This window comes from Benincasa hispida, chromosome 3 (genome assembly GCF_027475165.1).
Source record: "Benincasa hispida cultivar pf3 chromosome 3, pf3_genome.v1.1, whole genome shotgun sequence".
Taxonomy (NCBI): Eukaryota; Viridiplantae; Streptophyta; class Magnoliopsida; order Cucurbitales; family Cucurbitaceae; genus Benincasa; species Benincasa hispida.
This window is the reverse complement of record NC_143480.1, coordinates 38,635,259-38,654,411: the sequence shown is the minus strand read 5'-3', so window position 1 is coordinate 38,654,411 and position 19,153 is coordinate 38,635,259. Positions and strand designations below refer to the sequence as shown.

General features: G+C 37.3%; 2 protein-coding genes across 4 annotated transcripts; one reads left to right on the top strand and one right to left on the bottom strand.

The window, feature by feature from the left end:
• Nucleotides 1–677: 677 nt before the first annotated feature.
• Nucleotides 678–3,428, bottom strand: LOC120074396 (PLAC8 family protein). The gene is given in 4 exon segments (XM_039027511.2): nt 678–1,121; nt 1,389–1,591; nt 2,977–3,123; nt 3,126–3,428. Coding segments are annotated over 4 exon segments (750 nt in total). The 5' UTR covers nt 3,286–3,428; the 3' UTR covers nt 678–881.
• A 10,896-nt stretch (nt 3,429–14,324) lies between these two features.
• Nucleotides 14,325–18,092, top strand: LOC120072617 (uncharacterized). 3 transcript variants are annotated; one of them, XM_039025019.2, is made up of 8 exons: nt 14,325–14,789; nt 14,886–14,970; nt 15,703–15,744; nt 16,141–16,315; nt 16,756–16,808; nt 16,897–17,115; nt 17,270–17,316; nt 17,482–17,971. In XM_039025019.2, exons 1-8 carry the CDS (start codon nt 14,548–14,550, stop codon nt 17,534–17,536), a joined length of 918 nt encoding a protein of 305 aa, XP_038880947.1. In that variant the 5' UTR covers nt 14,325–14,547; the 3' UTR covers nt 17,537–17,971. The 3 variants fall into 3 exon arrangements, with proteins under 3 accessions (XP_038880947.1, XP_090168588.1, XP_038880948.1); XM_090312462.1 differs by lacking the exon at nt 17,482–17,971 and adding an exon at nt 18,035–18,092 and having other exon boundaries at nt 14,338–14,789; XM_039025020.2 differs by lacking the exon at nt 15,703–15,744 and having other exon boundaries at nt 14,340–14,789.
• The last annotated feature ends 1,061 nt before the right edge of the window (nt 18,093–19,153 follow it).

The following is a 19,153-nucleotide window of genomic DNA, read 5'->3' as shown; positions in this document are numbered from 1 at the left end:
GAGTTGCAAGATACTAGCATCGACACTAACAATTCTAATGACTTTACTAAGAATATGAACACCAAGTTGGGAAGGACAATATACATGAATCTTTATCCCTAGATGAATGGTTTAACATTTATGTAACATAATTCGAACTGATCTCAGATTGTTAATATCTCCATTGAGCTTTTCATCCAAAACAGGCATGTTGGATGGTGGAGATTTTGCAATGAAGGAAGATTTTTGGAAGATGAAGAAGAAAATTCACTGAAGGAAGATTTCACGACGAAGGAAGTATAGATGAATGAATGATTTTCCAAAGATGAAGAAGTACCCTAAGATTTCACGATGAAAGAATGGGAAGTGAAACACAGAATTAATCAAGTACGTGGATATTTAATTGACATTTCTGCAACGACCCCTTTGACCTAATAGTTAGTGAATAACTATATTAATTCTTTGGTTTATAAATACATTATCAAACGTATTCCTCATTTTCAAATTTTTTATTTTTAAATTGTCTATCAAACATGTCCTTAATCATTTAGATTTCCATCCATATTTAAATTTACTCTCTGAAACATTTTCCCATCTAGTGTAGCTTCAAAAGCGAAAATCTGAATGAAATCAAAAGAAATTTACAAATTGCAACTCAAAATTCAAACTAAAAGAAACAAAGCTGGTCCTGCTAGTGGTGGCCATGAAACTTCGACACATTCTATACATAAAAGAACAATATTATCCACCAATATGATATGTCGTCTCATTCAGATAATCTTGTCAGAACATTTTTCCCTTTGAAAAAACTTAACATCCAGATCATCAAACCCCAATTACATCGCAGATTAGCAGCAAGACGCCACTGTATAGAACATGAAAGAGTAAGGAGGAGAATGATCTCAAACTCCACGCCCCATGGACTGTTCTGCTGGCGGGATCATGACTAACACAGGACGAGCATTGAACCCCGGGTGAGGCATCCTCCGACGAAGTTCACGACCTTCCTGGCAAAGTGCGCATGTGTGACAAAAGACATGAGTTGCAAAGTCACAAACGGATTCACAGTGCTCACGTTGAACTTCGTCTTCAACACAGAGTTCGCAACAGCCACATGACCTATGAAGTGCCTCGCAATTACCCTGCTCGTCATGAGAAACGTAACATTTGATTTATAAACTCTCCTATCAATTGAATTGAAAGGTAGGCAGGTTAAGAGAAAGATGCTTCAATGATGACCATGATCAAGCCCCCATAGTAGCTATTATGAGGTATAAAAGCAAAGGTCATCCGTCTCAACAAATTCAAGTCAGTTCAAGTCATAAGCCAACACAAGGCATTAGTTTGCAGATATTGAGAGACAATAATGGATTATGGATGCAGATATCAAAGGAGTAGGTCTAACTTGCCTCTAGATTGAACATTCGGCGAATAGCTGAACGGGTAGGATATGTAAACCATGGAGCAAGGCAGTTCCAACCAAAGAAAGAGGTTCCAATCAAGTAGAGACCAGAATATGACATGCAATGATTTGCAAAAGTCCCAGGAGCAGACTCAAGTCTCTCTGCATTGGTTCCATACAGCATACAAGGAGCCACACTTCCAAGAAGACCTACAAACAGTGATTGTTAGTTGCTTTACCTTATTTTTCTCTAATTCCATTTCAACTTCCCCCCATCCTGATCACTTTCAATATGAAAAATTGAGTTCCTAATTTTCTCTCTCGTAGTTGAAATAAGATGTTACCTAGGGAATAGTTACAAAAAAGCTTCAAAACTGAAGCCCAAAATGAAACCTCACCCTAAGAAAAAAGTTAATACTAATACCCTCCTTGAAATTGTCCAAATCTCTTATTGATTGACCTACAATTCTCTCCAATAAATATCTTGAAATCTGTTGGGTACTAGATATTTAGTGTATTAGGGTAATTAGATAGATAGGTGGTTATTGAATGAAGGTAGTTACTAGATAAGGGTAGTTATTGAATAAAGGTAGTTACTGAATATTGTTATAAGTAGAAGGAGGGTAAGAGTGAAAGGAGGTTAGTCTGCGGAGTGATCTAAGGCTTGGGTGAATGCACTCAAGAGGAAGATTCTAAGTTCCTTTATGCTTGGGTTATCTAATATTTTTATCTTTATATCTCAATAAAATTCAGATCTCCTTCTTGTTAGGAAGGATTCTAACAAATTCCTCCAGCCCCTCCTCCTCATGAAGAGTCATCAGCCAGACATGCCAACCAAGAAAATGCAAGGACAGAAGAGCATTCCTTTTCTTATTGTAATTCAAGCCATGGACACCAAGGATTAGAATGGGTATTCATTGGAGGATTAAGGATTAGGCATAAGACTATTGAATTCTAGAACTTGTTTGAAACAAATTAAAAAGACTGGTTATGGTCAAAGATGACAGAACTCAGCTCAACAATCTTTACTGCCTAACCACCCAATACAAGTGATAGAATGGGATATTAGAGGACCAAACAATTCTGCATACCCCAGATCTTATCTGAAACTTTATTTGAAGAAATAACAATATACTATTGCCTAAACGAGGTCTACCATATTAAGATGTCCCATGCTTAGATCATGGGTTCAAAAAACAAATTGAATCATCTAAGAGTTCGATACAACATCATAAGGATGAGTTACGCTACATAAGATTCCATAATCAAACATCCCAATCTTCCTGTAGAAATTAGAGAGGAGATTTGAAAAGCCCAAGTTTCGTCCATTTCATCATTTCAGATTAATTTCATCGTTAAGCAATACAGAAGGATAGGGATGGATTGAAACTTAATGAAATTAGTGCCCGATCGAATTCAAATTAATGAGATTCATCATAAAGAAATTTCCCCTCAGATGCAATCACTAATCGCTGAAAAATCACCAGAGTCTCAAACCCCAAAATCAGGGATAAAGAATCACAGAACCCCAAAACCTAACAATACACCCAAAACTCAATTATAATAGAGAAAGGAAGAGAAACGAAACGACTTACAAACTTCAAGATCGCTACTACAGAACTCATCGTGGCGACCAAGACAAGCGCAGAGACCAGTTTCCCATTGGGCCCGACCGACCGGCTCCCCCACCACGCTGCCGTGAACCGGCAGCCCATCAGCAGTCCACCCATAATCACAGCCACGTCACGATTTTCCTCCTCCGTATCTTTGCGAAAAGGAGGCGGCGGAGGCACCGCATCGGGCCCAGCCGCCGTGGAGCTACGATGAGTATCCTTCTCATCTGCATTTTCAACGACTTTGCCAAGAAGTGGGCTGGATTCCTCAAGGTTGTCGCCGTTGGCCATGATGAATTAGTGAAGAAACGAGAGAACCCAGATAAAAAATTTCGAAATCGAATGCGAAGAGATGGGGAAGACGAGGTCAGAAACTTAATGGAAGGGGAAAACAAAGTCTACGCGCTTCAGCAGCGGTTTATTTGGGTGTCAATATTTCCCACCACACGTAAATTGTTCCTTAACTATATTTACGCATTAAACATTATTCGTTAAAAATAAAAGAGATAATAAATATTGAGTTTAGTTTTCATGTCACTTAAATTTATAGAATTTATACTATTATATTTAAGGATTTGATCCAAAAAATTGGAGTTGAATTCCACTCTTGATTAGTCAAAAGAGTTCGTGATCTATAACTAAAGTATATCAATTTTATACTTTATTAATTTTTTATATGGTGAATTCCACGGCTTCATAATTCTATTTTATAATACATCTTTAGTATTGATATTTTTATTATTTAATAATATAATTTTCAATTAATTAAAATTTAAAATAATTATGAAATAAACTTTTGATTAATTTTAGTTTTGACAAAAAATATTATTTAAGGCAAAGTTAATAGAATCTAGAAAGTTATGGACCAAAATAAAATTAAATTCAATATTTAAAAGTACAAATGTAGCATTTTAAAATATAGGAACTAAATGAAAACAATAATAAAAATTTGGAGATAAAAAAAAGTATATTAAAATACTATTTTAGTTTTTATACTTTGAAACTTATTCAATTTTAATTCTTGAATTTTCAATTGTCTATTTATGTCACACTCAGACCCAGACTACTCTCTGAGCCTAGGATATGATTGCAGCAGATATTAACCCTTTTGTTGACACTTACTGCCTACTAAATCTAGCGAAAATCTCTAATACCAACATGTAACTCATACACAGCGGATGCCTCTTAGACAAAATTTATTAAGTTTAAAAACACAACATATTTAGAATGATTACATTACTAGTTTCACAAGTCTCGATGCCCAAAATCTTAGTCCCTATATGAACAACTGTAACATGTGTACAATATTTACAGTAACCACCTAGCAGACGGGTTACAATATCTTTGTCCTTTAGTGGCAGAGCAGATGCAGAGCTATCTCCTAAAGATTTGACTGCTACCTGGGGGAAAGGAAAAAATTTGAAAACGAGACGAGCTTACTAGCCCAGTGAGTGACTTAAGAAAGAAAACTGATTCTCATGCAAAAATCTCAATAAGGAGACTAAATTGAAATATAAACTTCTACAGTAACTTTGTATTGTAGTATAAACATTTTCCAAGCATATAAAGCATATAAAGCTGTTTTTATCAGAAAATATTAACACTGTTCCTTAGTTGAGAATAACCCTACTATGGTTAAATCTCAACGTCAACTTCTAGTCAAGAGAGAATCCTTTTGCTCAATCTCTGACTTTACCTACCTACATGCATGTGGCCATACTAAGTACCGTCATATCTTAGGTACTTCTGCTCGGATACCTTCTCTAAACTCGTCCTTTAGTATCGAGCTGCTCGGATACCTTCTCAACTATCTTTTGGTATCGTGTTTCAAGTAGAACTAGTCATAAATGACTTTCTCTTTAAAGCATGTAAAGCATAACGCATAGAAAACATTTCTTTAAAGATACTATCGCATGCTGGGTGTATTTAAACGCACATAAATAGTTTTTCAATAAACTTTCATACATGGCATGCATTTAAAACATAACTCATGGTTTGCTTGGAAATTACTTTGTAAAATTACATGGCATGAGAATAATCTTTCTTTAAAATATGGTTTCTTTAGAACATTGTAAATATTTAATCAAATATTTTAGTAACTCACCTTAATCATTTAGGAACCTTTCTCTCTAGAAGTTCCTTGTTTATCTCGGGCTCCCTTTTGAACCCTAATATCCAGATTCAATTTAAAACTCAGATTATTCATAGTTCTATGCCTTATCTTGAGATACTTCCTTCTACAAACATGCTCTAAAATATCTTAGAAAGCTTACCCTAAAATCCGAGCTAAAAAATTCTTGTGGTTTGGCCGGAATCACAAAATCTTCAAGACTGGCCCAAGCTTACTTGATAGCTAACCCTTCTGTCTTTTTCTCAGTTTTCAGCCCGATCCCTTAGAGCTTCTTCTCCGACAGCCCTACCTTGAAAAATAGACTCATGGAGCTTTCAAGTGGCTTTGAAATCACTCTGAACGAATAAGTATGCTGAGAGAACTCCTTGTTCCAAGTTGATGCTATTTCCAGACTTCATTGTCCAACTGCGTCTCCTCTTGATGCTTTATGACCGATGCATAGATTTTCTATCAACGCATAGTTTAATCAGCTTTCACACTTTTCTTAATGTCCTTTGAATTATAATCTGAAGAGAAGTCCTTGGCCCTATTTATAGACGTCCAAAATCTCTCCATGGCCAACACCTCCTACTTGGCCGCATGTCCAATTATCTTGTCCCCACACTATCAACGCAACCTTCAAATCACTGCAATCTAAGGTGTTTTCCTCTTCCTTAGCCAACACAAAATGCTTAAATTTACATGTCTTCTTGTGCGTCCACCTCATTTACTTAAGGCTTAATATTTCTTTCCAACAAGTCACATGTCCAGATGACTTTGAATGCGTCCATCCAACCTCATATGCGTTCATCTAACCACACATGCACCCATCCAATTGCCGTAACATACCTATGTCCGGATACCACCAATTGGCGCATGCGCCCATTCAACTTACCTTGTGCATCTAATTGACGCAACCTGGTCACATATGCTAGATGCTTACAAGGCTCATCTTTGGCCGCATATCTTTCACTTTTGCATGACTTACCTTTGCCCTATGCGCTCAACTAGGATAATGACTAACACCCTTTCAACACATACTATTAGCCTTGTCCTCTGCGCCCACATGCCTTCGATGTCCAACACATAGCACATCACCAATACATAGTATTAGCCTTGTGTACTGCAAGCCTTAGCAACACAAGACGTTTCACCATGCGTCCATCACGGCTTGTCTCATCGCCGCATAGCTTATCGTCTAGTGCTGCTGCCGTATAGCACCATCGCATATCATTGCCGCCTAGCACCATCACATATCATTGCCACCTAGCATCATCATATCGCGTTTCTGCATACCACCATCGCATAGTGTTGCCGCATGACACCATCGCATAGCATTGCCACACACCATCGCGTAGCATTGCCGCACACCATCGAGTAGCATTGCCGCATACCATCGGGTAGCATTGCCGCATACCATCGCGTAACACTGCTTCTTTTACTACCCGATCAACCAGCACGCGCAACTCCAACGCCCAACGCCTATGTCCACGCAACTTGAGGCTGTCGCACGCGTTGCCAACCTCTCACGACATTGGTTGCCGCATGCATTTCTCTTGGCCACACTTCGGCTTCCTTCAACGCCCAAATAACCTCTATATGAGCAAGGCCAACGCATAGAACAACACTTAGCCAATTTTCTAGCTTCCAACGCATGGGTTATACTTAGTCAATTCTCTAAGTTTTACCCAAGAGTCAAGCTTTCAAATTCACACTTTTTTTTTTCTAATTTTTCACCCTTTTCTCTACAATTACACATTAGTTTTCACATCAATCTACACATCATATTGGTCTTAGTAGGGAACATACTCAAGTAGAGAAATTAGGACTCAAGGTTCACAATTTAGTCCTTCCACTTTCAATAAATCTTAAACTTAATCGCTCAAAGTTAATTTTTACCTTTGTCAAATAATAAATAATAATTTTCATGCAACAAAATATAATATGTGAATATGCTTTTAAAATTTGTAGTAAAATTGTCAATAGATAACAATTTTTCTTTTTAAAAAATCAATAATAAACTAGCATTGAGAACTAAATTTAAGATTTATTGAAAGTATGATGATTAAAATTAGATAATAAAAAGTATAGTGATTAGAGTTGAACAAATTTAAAGTTTAAGGACTAAAATGATATTTTAACAATATATTTTTTTCCAAAATAAAATACAATTATTTAGGTCGAAACCACGGTCCGGTTTGGTTTGTAGGTTTACTGGAACGGACCCAAATGGCGTTTGATTTTAGGGGTCTCACTCACACTGAGGCACCGTCATTTACATTTTACCGTCGTTGCTGACGTCTACTCGACCACTTGGTCGTCTAAGAACCAACTATTCATCGGTTCAACAACAAAGAATCAACCATCTTATAGGTTTTATTTGAGGTAATCTCACTTACAATGTAAGAAGGATTTAAACTAATTTCTGATCCAAATATTGAATTTGTTTCTTACCAGGGAAGTTCATTTGGCTGGCTTTAAACTGGGTTTCTTTTTGCTGTTATTTGCTATTCCCTTCAAATTCTTAAAGCTATAGAATAGGAAATGTTGGGAACACATGCACCTAATTTGATTTAGTAGAGGAAGAAAGAAGGAAAAAGAAAAAAGAAAAGTTGGCTGGCTCAGCAATGGAGAAAGTTTTGTTGGGGTTTTTATTTCTATTTATTCAATTCGAGTTTCTCCCCAAGCCCTTGAATATTGATTCTGTTTTGACTGAGCATTTGAGTATTGAAGACTGAAGTTCAACTTTTGAAGGGCTCAAATTTAGCTTGAAATTAATAACAGAATAATTAAAAGAGAAGGTTTAAAGAATATGGTAAAAACCAAGTTTCATTATAATTTGAAAATTCTGAGAATCTTCATCTTATGAAGAGAAGATTGGTATTTATGGATGAGGATCAATTCATTATGGCTCAAAGGATGCTCAAATGGGGAGCCATGGGGGAAAAAAATAAACTGATTCAGTTTTGTGGTTCTAAAGTTATGAACTTTTAAGTTATATGTTCAATTGAATAGATTTTGAAAATCTACAAGTGCTTTCTATTAGAAGCAATTCTGGAATTTTGTCATGTTACGGGTTGATTTATTACTAAATCTTTGAAATAAGCATCATAATAAAAACTTAGGACCATTAATTTATTTGGATTAGTAAAAACAAGTTATAAATGTTTTAAATGACTTATATTCTACGGGAAAAATTAATTGGGTTCTTAGATTTGAATATGGAAAATGTTTAGGAAAAAGAAACGCTTGATGTCAGCATTGTGAATAAGAAGTAATGGAATTTCTAAGTAAGCATGAGTTATGGAAAAATTTGATACAATGATTTACGGAGATCGATAATTGCATCTGAGGGGGAATTATTATTTTTTTTTTTCCCTTTTCCTTTTTCCTGACGATCTGGTATGATAGTTCCGATTGCGTACTAATTTCAGCAAGTTTCAATCGACTCCTCTCCTTTTGTTGTTTTAATTATTGCTTAATGAGGAAATTAACCTGAAATGCTGAAATGAAACTTGAGCTTTTCAAATCTTCTCTCTCTAATCTCTACCGGATGATTAGGATGTCTGATTGTAGATTCATATATAGTAGCTTATCTTTGTGATGTTTTATCAGACACTTTGGTGATTTCATGTGTTTCTAGAAATAAAAGAAATCGTTTCTATATTTGTTGCTATTGAAAATAAAGAGTAATAGAAGAATAGAAAACAAGATTTACGTGGAAATCCCTAGCACAGGGAGAAAAAAACCATGATAGAGGAGTTTTATTAATTTTGTCACACATATACAAAGCACCCCAACCAACCTCGGATATAAATAGAGTAAGGAGAAGCCCTAATTCAGTAGGCATAAAGTAAAAAGACAAAAATGCCCTTAGGGCTAAAACATCATATTTCAACTCCCCTCAAGTTGGGACATAGATATCAATAAGACCCAACTTGTTAACCTAAGTTTCAAAAGTCTGTCTTGGTAATCCTTTGGTGAGAACATCTGCAACCTGTTGGCCTGAAGGAACGTAGGGAATACAAATAATGTCGTGGTCGAACTTCTCCTTATAAAGTGCCTGTCAATCTCCACATATTTGGTTTTATCATGTTGCATAAGATTATTGACAATACTAATGGCAGCCTTAGCTTCATAGGTCCAGGACTGTCCTGGTGAAGATCAGACAAAACTTTTTGTAGCCATATTTCTTCGCACACTCCCAGACTTATAGCCCTATACTCTGCCTCAACACTACTCCTAGCAACCACACCCTGTTTCTTACTCCGCAAGGCAACCAAATTTCCCCATACAAAGGTACAATACCCTAAGGTCGAATTTCTATCTGTCATTGATCCTGCCCAATCTGAGTCAGTATAAGCCTCGATGCAGCATTTGTCATGTTTTTTGAACACTAAGCTCTTTCTTGGGGTAGACTTCAAATATCTCAGAATTCGAGTCACAACTCCCATATGTTCCTCGTACGGACTTTGCATGACTGACTCACCATACTCACAACATATGATATATCTGGTCTGGTATGAGACAGGTAAATCAATTTTCCCACAAAACGTTGATACCTCTCTTTATTTACAGGAACTCCCTTAGTAGTATTTCTCAGTTTACTATTGACTTCAATAAGAGTGTCAATGAGCTTACATCTAGTCATCCCTGTTTCCTTCAACAAGTCCAGTGTATATTTCTATTGAGACATGGATATTCCTGCTTTCGACCTTGACACTTCCATCATAAGAAAATATCTTAAATTGGTAAGATCTTTAATCTCAAATTCATTTACAATCATTTGATATAATTTAATAATCTTTGTTGTATTGTCACCTGACAAAATGATATCGTTGACATAAACTACCAGAACAACGATCTTCCTTGATGGCGACCTTTTGGTAAACAAGGTATGATCAGAATGCCCTTAAAAAAATTCTTGAGATTTAGCAAAAGTCGTGAATCTATCAAACCACACTCTTGGAGACTATTTTAAACCATATAAGGACTTTCTGAGTTTACAAACATGATTCCCAAACTTTGCTTCAAAACTCGGAGGAGGACTCATGTAGACCTCTTCTTCTAACTCACCATTCAAGAAGATATTTTTTACATTCAGTTGATGTAGAGGCCAGTCCTTATTCACGACAACTGATAGAAGAACTTGGATCGTGTTAAGCTTCACTACTAGAGAAAAATTTTCTAAATAGTCAATCTCGTATGTTTGAATGAACCCTTTAGCCACTAACCTGGCCTTGTACCTTTCAAGCGTTCCGTCAGACTTATACTTCACTGCGAACACCCATTTGCACTCAACTTTTTTGTGACCTTCAGGGAGAACCACCAAATCCCAAGTTTTATTCGCTTTGAGGGCTCTCATTTCTTCCATAACCGCTGCTCTCCACTCGAGGATTTCCATGGTTGTGTGCACACTAACAAGTATTGCCATGACATTTAGTTTGGTAGTGAATTCCTTAAACACGAAAGACAAATTACTGTAGGATAGGAAACTATGTATAAGATACTTAGTATATGATCTGGTTCCTTTCCGTAGGGCAATTGGCATATCAAGAGTGGTATCATAGTTGCCAGACTTTTCTGGCCTCTTACCAATATCAGAACACCGACTATGCTCATTCTTTTAAGGCACGTTTTCACTCTTTTGAGTACCCCCTGCAACTCATTACCATCCGTAGTCTCAACCTTTTCTAAACTCGTCTCACCACCTTTAACACACTCATTTCCCTCTTTGAGAACATTATCCGAAACAGATAAATCTTGAGCTGGTGCTGGTGCTGGTTCTAATTCTTGGACCGTTTTCGATGGAATAGGGGGCGTTATTTCCTTTCTAAGATTTTTCCTATAGTACGTTATCCAGGGAACCTGTGTAGTAGGGAGGACAGGGACATTTGTATCTGGGATAGGTTCAGGAAGGAAATCAACAAGAATGGAGTATATGGAAGTGTTAGGCTCTTCACTAGAGGTCTCCCCCCTAAAGATGACTAACAGGAAAAAAAAGGTTTATCTTCAAGGAACGTAACATCCATAATGACAAAGTACTTCTGTGAGGATGGGTGAAAACACTTATAACCCCGTTGATGAAAAGGATACCTGACAAACACACACTATTGAGCATGTGGGGTAAACTTAGTTTGGTGAGGATTGTGAGTATGAACGAAGGCTGTACACCCGAACACTAGAAGAGGAATATCAAGAATAAGACGCGTGGATAAGCAGGTCTTTGAAACACTCAAGGGGTGTTTGGAATTTAAGAACATATGAGAGCATCCGATTAATGAGATGGGCGGCAATGAGAACATCTCCCCATAGATACGATGGAAGAGATGCAGGAATCATTGGAGATCGAGTAAATTCAATGAGATGGCGATTTTTGTTGTTTAGCCACCCCATTTTGTTGCGAAGTGTAAGCATAAGAATTTTGATGGACAATCCATTTTGAAGTCAAGAACTCCCGGAGGGTATGGTTGACAAACTCACGTCCATTGTCACTTCGAAGAATGGCAATCTTCACTCCGAAGAATGACAATCTTTATATCAAACCGTGTTACGACTGTGGTGTAAAATTGTTGGAAGACAGACGTGACCTCTGACTTATCAGTAAAGAGGTACACCCATGTAAGCCGGATATGATCATCGATAAACTTGACAAACCACCATTTACCAGATAAGGTAGAGATGTTAGAAGGACCCCAAACATCATTATGGATCAGATGGAAAGGCTGGTAGGTTTATAAGGCTGAGAAACGAAGGTAACACAAGGTTGTTTTACACGTATACAGACATCACAAGATAGAGAAGAAACATTCACATTATGGAATAAATGGGAAAACAAATACTTCATATATTGAAAGTTTGGATGTCCAAGGTGAAAATGCCATAACAAATAATTTTTTTCAGAAACAGTAAAAGATGATAAAAGACTAGTCCTAAACAAACTCCTAAAGGAGGCTTCATCAGAAAGGAAATAGAGGCCCCTGTTATACCGCACAGGTCCAATCGTCGTCCCCGAACTCAAGTCCTGAAACAAAGCGACATCTGTTGAGAAAACGACTCTACAATTTAAATCTTTTATTATTTCATTGATAGACAACAGATTGTAAGAAGTTTTCGGCACATGTAGCACATTCGATAAAACTAATCCCTGAAATGGAGAAAAACGACCTTTCCCTGCAACAGAAGCAAAGAACCCATCTGCAATCCGAATCCTCTCATTTTCAGCACTTGGACAATATGAGAGAAATCGATCAAATGAGCTAATCAAGTGATTGGTCGCTCATGAATCTAGAATCCACAATTCATTTCCTTCAATAAAAAAAATTAAAGGATTGAGGAGTACTTGACTGAACAACTGTTTCGATCCCTACAGTACCTGAGTCACCTAGGTTGGTCACCTGAGGTTGTGTAGTTACCTCAACAAATTCACTCACAAGAGCCCGACCAGATTTTGACTTGTCATTTGGAGGGCGACATTTGCCAATGGGAAACCGACCATGTAGTTTCCAGCACTGATCCTTCGTGTGCCATGACTTTTTGCAATGTTCACACATCGGAGGCATTTTTCCATTCTACTTGTTGCTGTTCGATCTAGAGGATTTCACCCCAAAAGCAGCATACTCCACAGTGGTAACTGCAGAACCTTTCATAGCACTTGACCTATCTTCCTTCAATCGGACCTTAGAACAGACCTCCATAAGTGACGGTATCGGCTTTTACCCTAGTATCCGACTCCAAACCGTGTCCAATTTTGAGTGTAATCCTGCAAGGAAGTCATAAACACGATCAACCTTCTCTATCCTTAAATACTGAATTCCGTCATGTGAGAAATTCCAAACAATTTCCCGACACAAATCTATCTCCTGCCATAATAAGGACATTTTGTTGAAGTATGAAGTCACATCCATGGTCCCTTGTTTATATTCATGGACCTGTTTGCACAAGGTATACAGTCGTGATGCGTTTTGTCTTTTAGAGTATAACCTTTAGACTGTATCCCAAATGTCCCATGTAGTAGCTGAGTAGAGTAAGGGTATTCCAATCTGAGGTTCTATACCATTCTAACAGATTGGGACTAGAAGAAATAATTCTGGCCATTTGGTTTTTCCTCTGTTATCATTCCTGCAGGACTTCCCATAGTTCCAGATAAAATATTTGCAGTAGGTAAACTAGGAAACACAGTTTCCAGATATTCCACATATATTAGTAGATTAGAAGATTCCTGGCCATTCAATTTTCCCCAAAAGCTGCCATCTGTTGCTGGAGACTTGCCAATTCCTGTTGGAGTTCCCTATAGGGTGTGGAAACCGGATGTTTCTGCCCATATAAGACTGAAGAAAAATTCTCCCCCATTGGGTCACCTACCCGAATTTGAGGTTGGATCGGACACCCATGATGAGACTGTGGGTGTTGAAGGTGGATCAGATACCCATAAGGTTGGACCGGATACCCACTCGACTACATCACGCCATTGAAGGGAATTGCCATGGCTGACGCTGCGACTAGAGGTGTGCTGGATGGAGGTGCGATCGACGCTGGGTATGGCACGAGTCACTTGCCGCTACTGGCAGATTAAGCCGCTGGGTTCTGCCCAAATCGATCACTGTTGATACCGGAGGAGGACGTAAACGGAGTGGTTGGATTTTGTTCAAAACGACCACAATTGGTGCTGGAGGAGGACACAATTGGATGTCATCCGAACTGATTACCACGGGTGTCAACCGACTGCCCTTCACCTTCCTTCGATTGATCAGCACTGTCTGGGCAAAAAACCATTGACGGCAGGTCCTAAGCTCCTCTTATCTACTCGGTTGGATTGGTCCTCACCAACTGTCTGTGTTGCTCGAGATTTAGAACCGATCGAAGATATCGATCAACAACTGCTTGGATAGCCACTAGGTTGGTTCTTCTGTCACGGTCCCATCACCTACCAAGGTTGATGACTGAATTTCTTCTATCAGGGCTAGGGTTTCATCATGCTCTGATACCATATTGAAAATAAAGAGTAGGAGAAGAATAGAAAACAAGATTTATGTGGAAAATCCTAACACAGGGAGAAAAAACACAATAGAGGAGTTTTATTAATTTTATCACACATATACCTCCGATATAAATAGAGTGAGGAGAAACCCTAATTCAATAGGCATAAAGTAAAAAGACAAGAATGCCCATGGGGCTAAAACATCATATTTCAACCGTTGCTTATTCCGGTCAATTTTTTTTCTTTTTAGTTAGGGTTCTTTATCTTCTATGTTTATGTTAACAATCACTGTTCATTATCTTCTATGTATATGTCGACAATCACTGTTTGTACTTTGTAGGTATTTCTTGGAATTGTGGCTCCTTTTGTTGCTTCGACACTGCACCTACAAGATCTGCCCATCCACTATTCCAGTTTCATTGCCATAGTTTTTGGCGTCACGGGTATATAAACCCTTAATGCCATGGACACTCAATATTTCTCTACACCTCCTTCTAAAGGAACTACTTTGAAATCTGGAAGCATTACGACCCCAGGCTCATCGCCTCTACTTCCGTCGATAACAAGGCTATGGAGGCCATCAGCACAAAGGAACATTAGGAATCAATGGTCGAAGTTGTCGTCACTCAAACAACAATGGGCTTCTTCTTCTTCAAGCGGGCGATCTCATGCTACCTCCATTGTCAATGCTTATTTGTCTGAAAAGTACTTCCATAAACTCCTCCATATGCTCCAGCTTTATAGGATTGGTAGATCTTTCTTTTGTGGGATTTTTATTGTTGGTTCTATGGTTTAACTCAGGTACATGCCTTCTATGGAGCTGGGTTCTCTCAACGACATGATTGATATACGAAACAAAGCTTGTTTGAAATTGTCTAAGCAGCAGGTAGTTTTTATCTTAGCTGATAGTCTTGCTGTATGTCATAACCTTTGGTACAACTTTGAATTCTTGGTATAAAGTTTAGAAAGTTTAGAAATTCAACTTCTCATTGTGATTGCCCTATCAACTTAATTTTTTTGGCCTGCTGGTAATTTAGTATGCTACAAGACCAAAGACCTTTCTGTTCTAACTTCGCTCTAAATGATTGCTTATTCATGAGTCATGACTTTTGGGCATGGGGAGATGAATACACTTTTTCAGGTTAGCATCATCTTTTTTTATTACTAGTAGTTAACTTGGGATTTACAAGCTAATTTTCTCCCCACCATATTGTATCCTGAGAGTTTTGTGCTGAATACTTGTTCATTAGTCATTTAACCTCATTTTCAAATTAGGATCACCATTTTATCTCAATAACTGGTTTCCTATGCATGCCTATCTATCCGTGTGTGTGTGTTTGTTTATTTTATTTTACGTTTAAGTAATAGATGGGATTTCCATAGGCCATATTGGGTAAATTCATATTAGTCTTGGTTAAATCCTTGATTGATCCTTTCTAATTTCCTATTTGGATTTTAGTTCTCCTTTTTAGTTTCTTTTAGGATTTTATTTTGCTTTCGACTCTCATATAAATAGAGATCTCCTCTCATGTATTCTCTGTGAGAATTCTCTCCTTTAATCCCTTCGGCTACATCAGATTCTTACTCTCTCTCTATGTTCTATTCAATCTTGTTTCAGGAACTTTATCGAAGTAAACTCTTATCTTCTTACAAGGAAATGGTATGGGTTTTCTTCTTCCTGTCAATCCATTATAAACTAGGTCAAAATCATTATGTAATCAATTGTCTTAGTTTGAAAACTCTGCATAAAGTTGTTTTCTAGGCCTTCAGAGTTCAGCTATGATTGTTATCTAATCTGAGGAAGTTGTATGGCATAAGCCAAATCTGTTCTCTGTCTCCAGAAATGACTAACTCATGGAAAAACTTGAAGCTTCTATTTAGCCAAAAAATTATGCCGTGTGGATTAGCCACAGAATTAATTTTACCTTATTTTATGAATGTCAACTATAACTTCAGGAAGCAAATCCAGAAGTTTCTTTCTCTCTTCACATAATTCTACCAGTTCCTTATTCAACTGATGTTCTGTAACATATGTGATTTCAAAAGCTTTTTGCAGGTTGATGTTGTAGTTCAGATGGTAAATGCAAGCAGACTAATGAAGTGTTATTTCAAGAGATCAAGTAGTAGTTCACTCATACAATTTTCAACTAGCTCTGAGGACAATCACAATGAAGATGCCGGAGATGGTGGTGGCGTCTCAGTATTTACATTATTGACAATCCCTTGCTTTGGTGCGTATGAAGTTTTTAAGATCTCCCTAATCACGGCTTACATTTTTGAGTTCATAATGAATAAAATTTACCTTTTAATGATTGATCTTAGATAATTCCAATCTTATTTGCAACATCTAAAGAAATATGCAGACACCTGAAAACATGCTTTCTTGGTCCTATTAGGTCTCCATTTTTTCCCTCTTTGTTGTAGAAGATGAGGCTTTTACTTCTTTTTTTGAAATAGAAACTTGATCTCTTGAAATAGAAGATGATGCTTTTACTTCAAGAGTAAATGAATGTGCTCCATTAGACAACGATTGAGATTATGTTGCTTGCCAATGTGCTTTTTGTTATTGTGTATACTGCGTATAGATCACAGTAGAAAAGAATGAACATGACGGAATTAGGGTCAACACAAACTTACTATGACCTTTTTTTCCTCCTGAAAACAATCTCAGAGAAATTGGCAGAGGAGCTTGTTCATATGTTTGGGTTGGAGCTGAATCTGAAGGTAACTGAAGACAAGTTGCTTTGAGACTTCGTTCTGTACGAAAACCTTTTGTGTAATATATTTGTTTATTTTTACTTCGTTGATGCAGCGTCTGCTTTTGATGGAACTACTTTCTCTTAGTTCTGAATCCTCAACCAAAAGCTTGGTCTGGTCGGAAGAGCTTTACTCGGGGGAATTCAACAACTTGCGTTTGTGCAACTTGTGGTCCAAGGAAACCAGCGAGCTGCTCCATCCAACCTTGAAGGGTCATGAATGCAGTACACCTATTGTCAGTCGTACCCAACACCCAAATGCAGAAGTTTTGCAGGTTTTGAACTCTTTGCTATCCATCATCAGTGCTTTAATAGTTAATATTCATAAGACATGCATAAACTCACTTGTCCAATATCACTTTACTCGGATCATTTTCTTTTCTCCTTCGACGTGTTCCATGACAACACTAACAAGACTACTTGAAACAGGTTTATCTTGTCACATGGCTTGCAGATGTGAACATACACACAAAAAGGTAAGAACAAGAGTTCTTTTTAAGTTATTTTTATAGTCGAGAGTGAAACATAGAGATAGGCAGGTAAAGCTTTAAGCAATTGGGTTAATATATGTTTGAAGAGTTCAAATCAGGCATGTTGTGGCATGAATAGAAGTTTGTTAATTAGAGGTTCTCACATTGCAGAGTAGATGAAATATTTGAATTGGTTAGTGAGGAGATTCATGTCAGCCTATCCTAGGAGGATAGATAGGAATGCTTAATTTCCTCGTGATATTGAAGCTATGAAGGAGCTGTGATTCTTCGTCGTGTATCGACCAGCATTGGGGCGTGCCCCTAAAGAAAGAGGAGATGGTTTGTGAGAGTTCTAAATCGAACTCTCATAAAGGTTTTGGGAGGATTGTTGTTTATGGCAGGAATAAACAACCATTTATGCTTAAAGGGTTTGTGCAGTTCGTTTTCCTATCAATAGGGCTAAGTCCACCCATGCTTGTTATTCAGGTCTGTTTGAAATGATTTTTTAAGTGTGTAAAAATACTTTTTTCACTTAAAAAATACTTGTTCAAGCACTTAAAAAGTCATTTCAAACAGGTTCTTATTTAGTGATAGTATAGCTTAAATCCTTATTTGATTAGGCAAGACTAAAAATGGCTAAAGAAAATCTTTATTATCTAAATTTGCAGTGTTGGGTGTATATATATATGATTTATTTACCATATATTGTATTTGTCTATTATAGGCACAACTAAATTGAAAAAGTTGTCAGTGAGGAAGTTAACATGACCTTCTTTTGATCATCCATCATCCCTGCAGTTATTCAAAGAAACTAAATCGAAAAAGTTTGAAAACACTTAAAAGGAGGTGTTCGATTTATCAACCTGAGTTGAGTTCAGTTGGTATATTACACTAACTCAATATTTGGTCAATCAACTTTGAATGTTGAAGGAGTTGAGTTGGTATATTTTATCAATTCACCCTAATTCATCTCAACTCTTCCTTTTTCTAATATTTTCAATGGCTCCACCGATCGGTCACTGTCGGCGACTATCACTGCTACACTTCGGGAACCAACTCCCGGCTTCGACAACCACCTTCAATGACAATTCTGACGACCAATTTTAGGTTTTAGCAATCACCTTCAATGACAACTTTGGTGACCCAACTTTGATGACACCTTCACACATACCAACTTAGATGGTCAATTTTGGGCTCAAACAATCACCTTCAACAACAAACTTCAATGACCAACTCCGACAACCACTTCTGACTACAAACTCTGACGAAAATCATCTTCGATAATCAAATTTGATGACCACCTTTGAGCAAGCAACTTCGACGATAACTCTGGGATTCAATAACCACTTCTGATGACAAACTCCGACAATCAACTCTAATACCACTTTCATGTGACCAACTTCAAGCTTCTACTACAAACTCCGACGAAAATCATCTTTGATAATCAACTTCTACGACTACCTTTGTGTGACTAATTTCGGCCTTCGGAAACCACCTATGACGAAAAACTCTGGCGACCAACTCCAATTCTACCTTCATGTGACCAACTTCAAGCTCTGACAATCACCTCCAACTATAAACTCCCGTGAAAATCATCTTCAATAATCTAACTTCGACAACCACTTTCGACTATTATAAGACCAATGAATATTAAAGTATGTTGTAGGGTTGATTATATAAATAATGATATTTTGTCTGCATTAAGTGTAATATTTATACGTAAAATTTGTAAAATATATTTTTATTTAATTGAATACACATATCAAATGAATGTTAATGATATTTTAAAAAGTATGTAAGTAGTTGCAAGTTTGTAACACAACAAAAAAAACTATAAAATAGA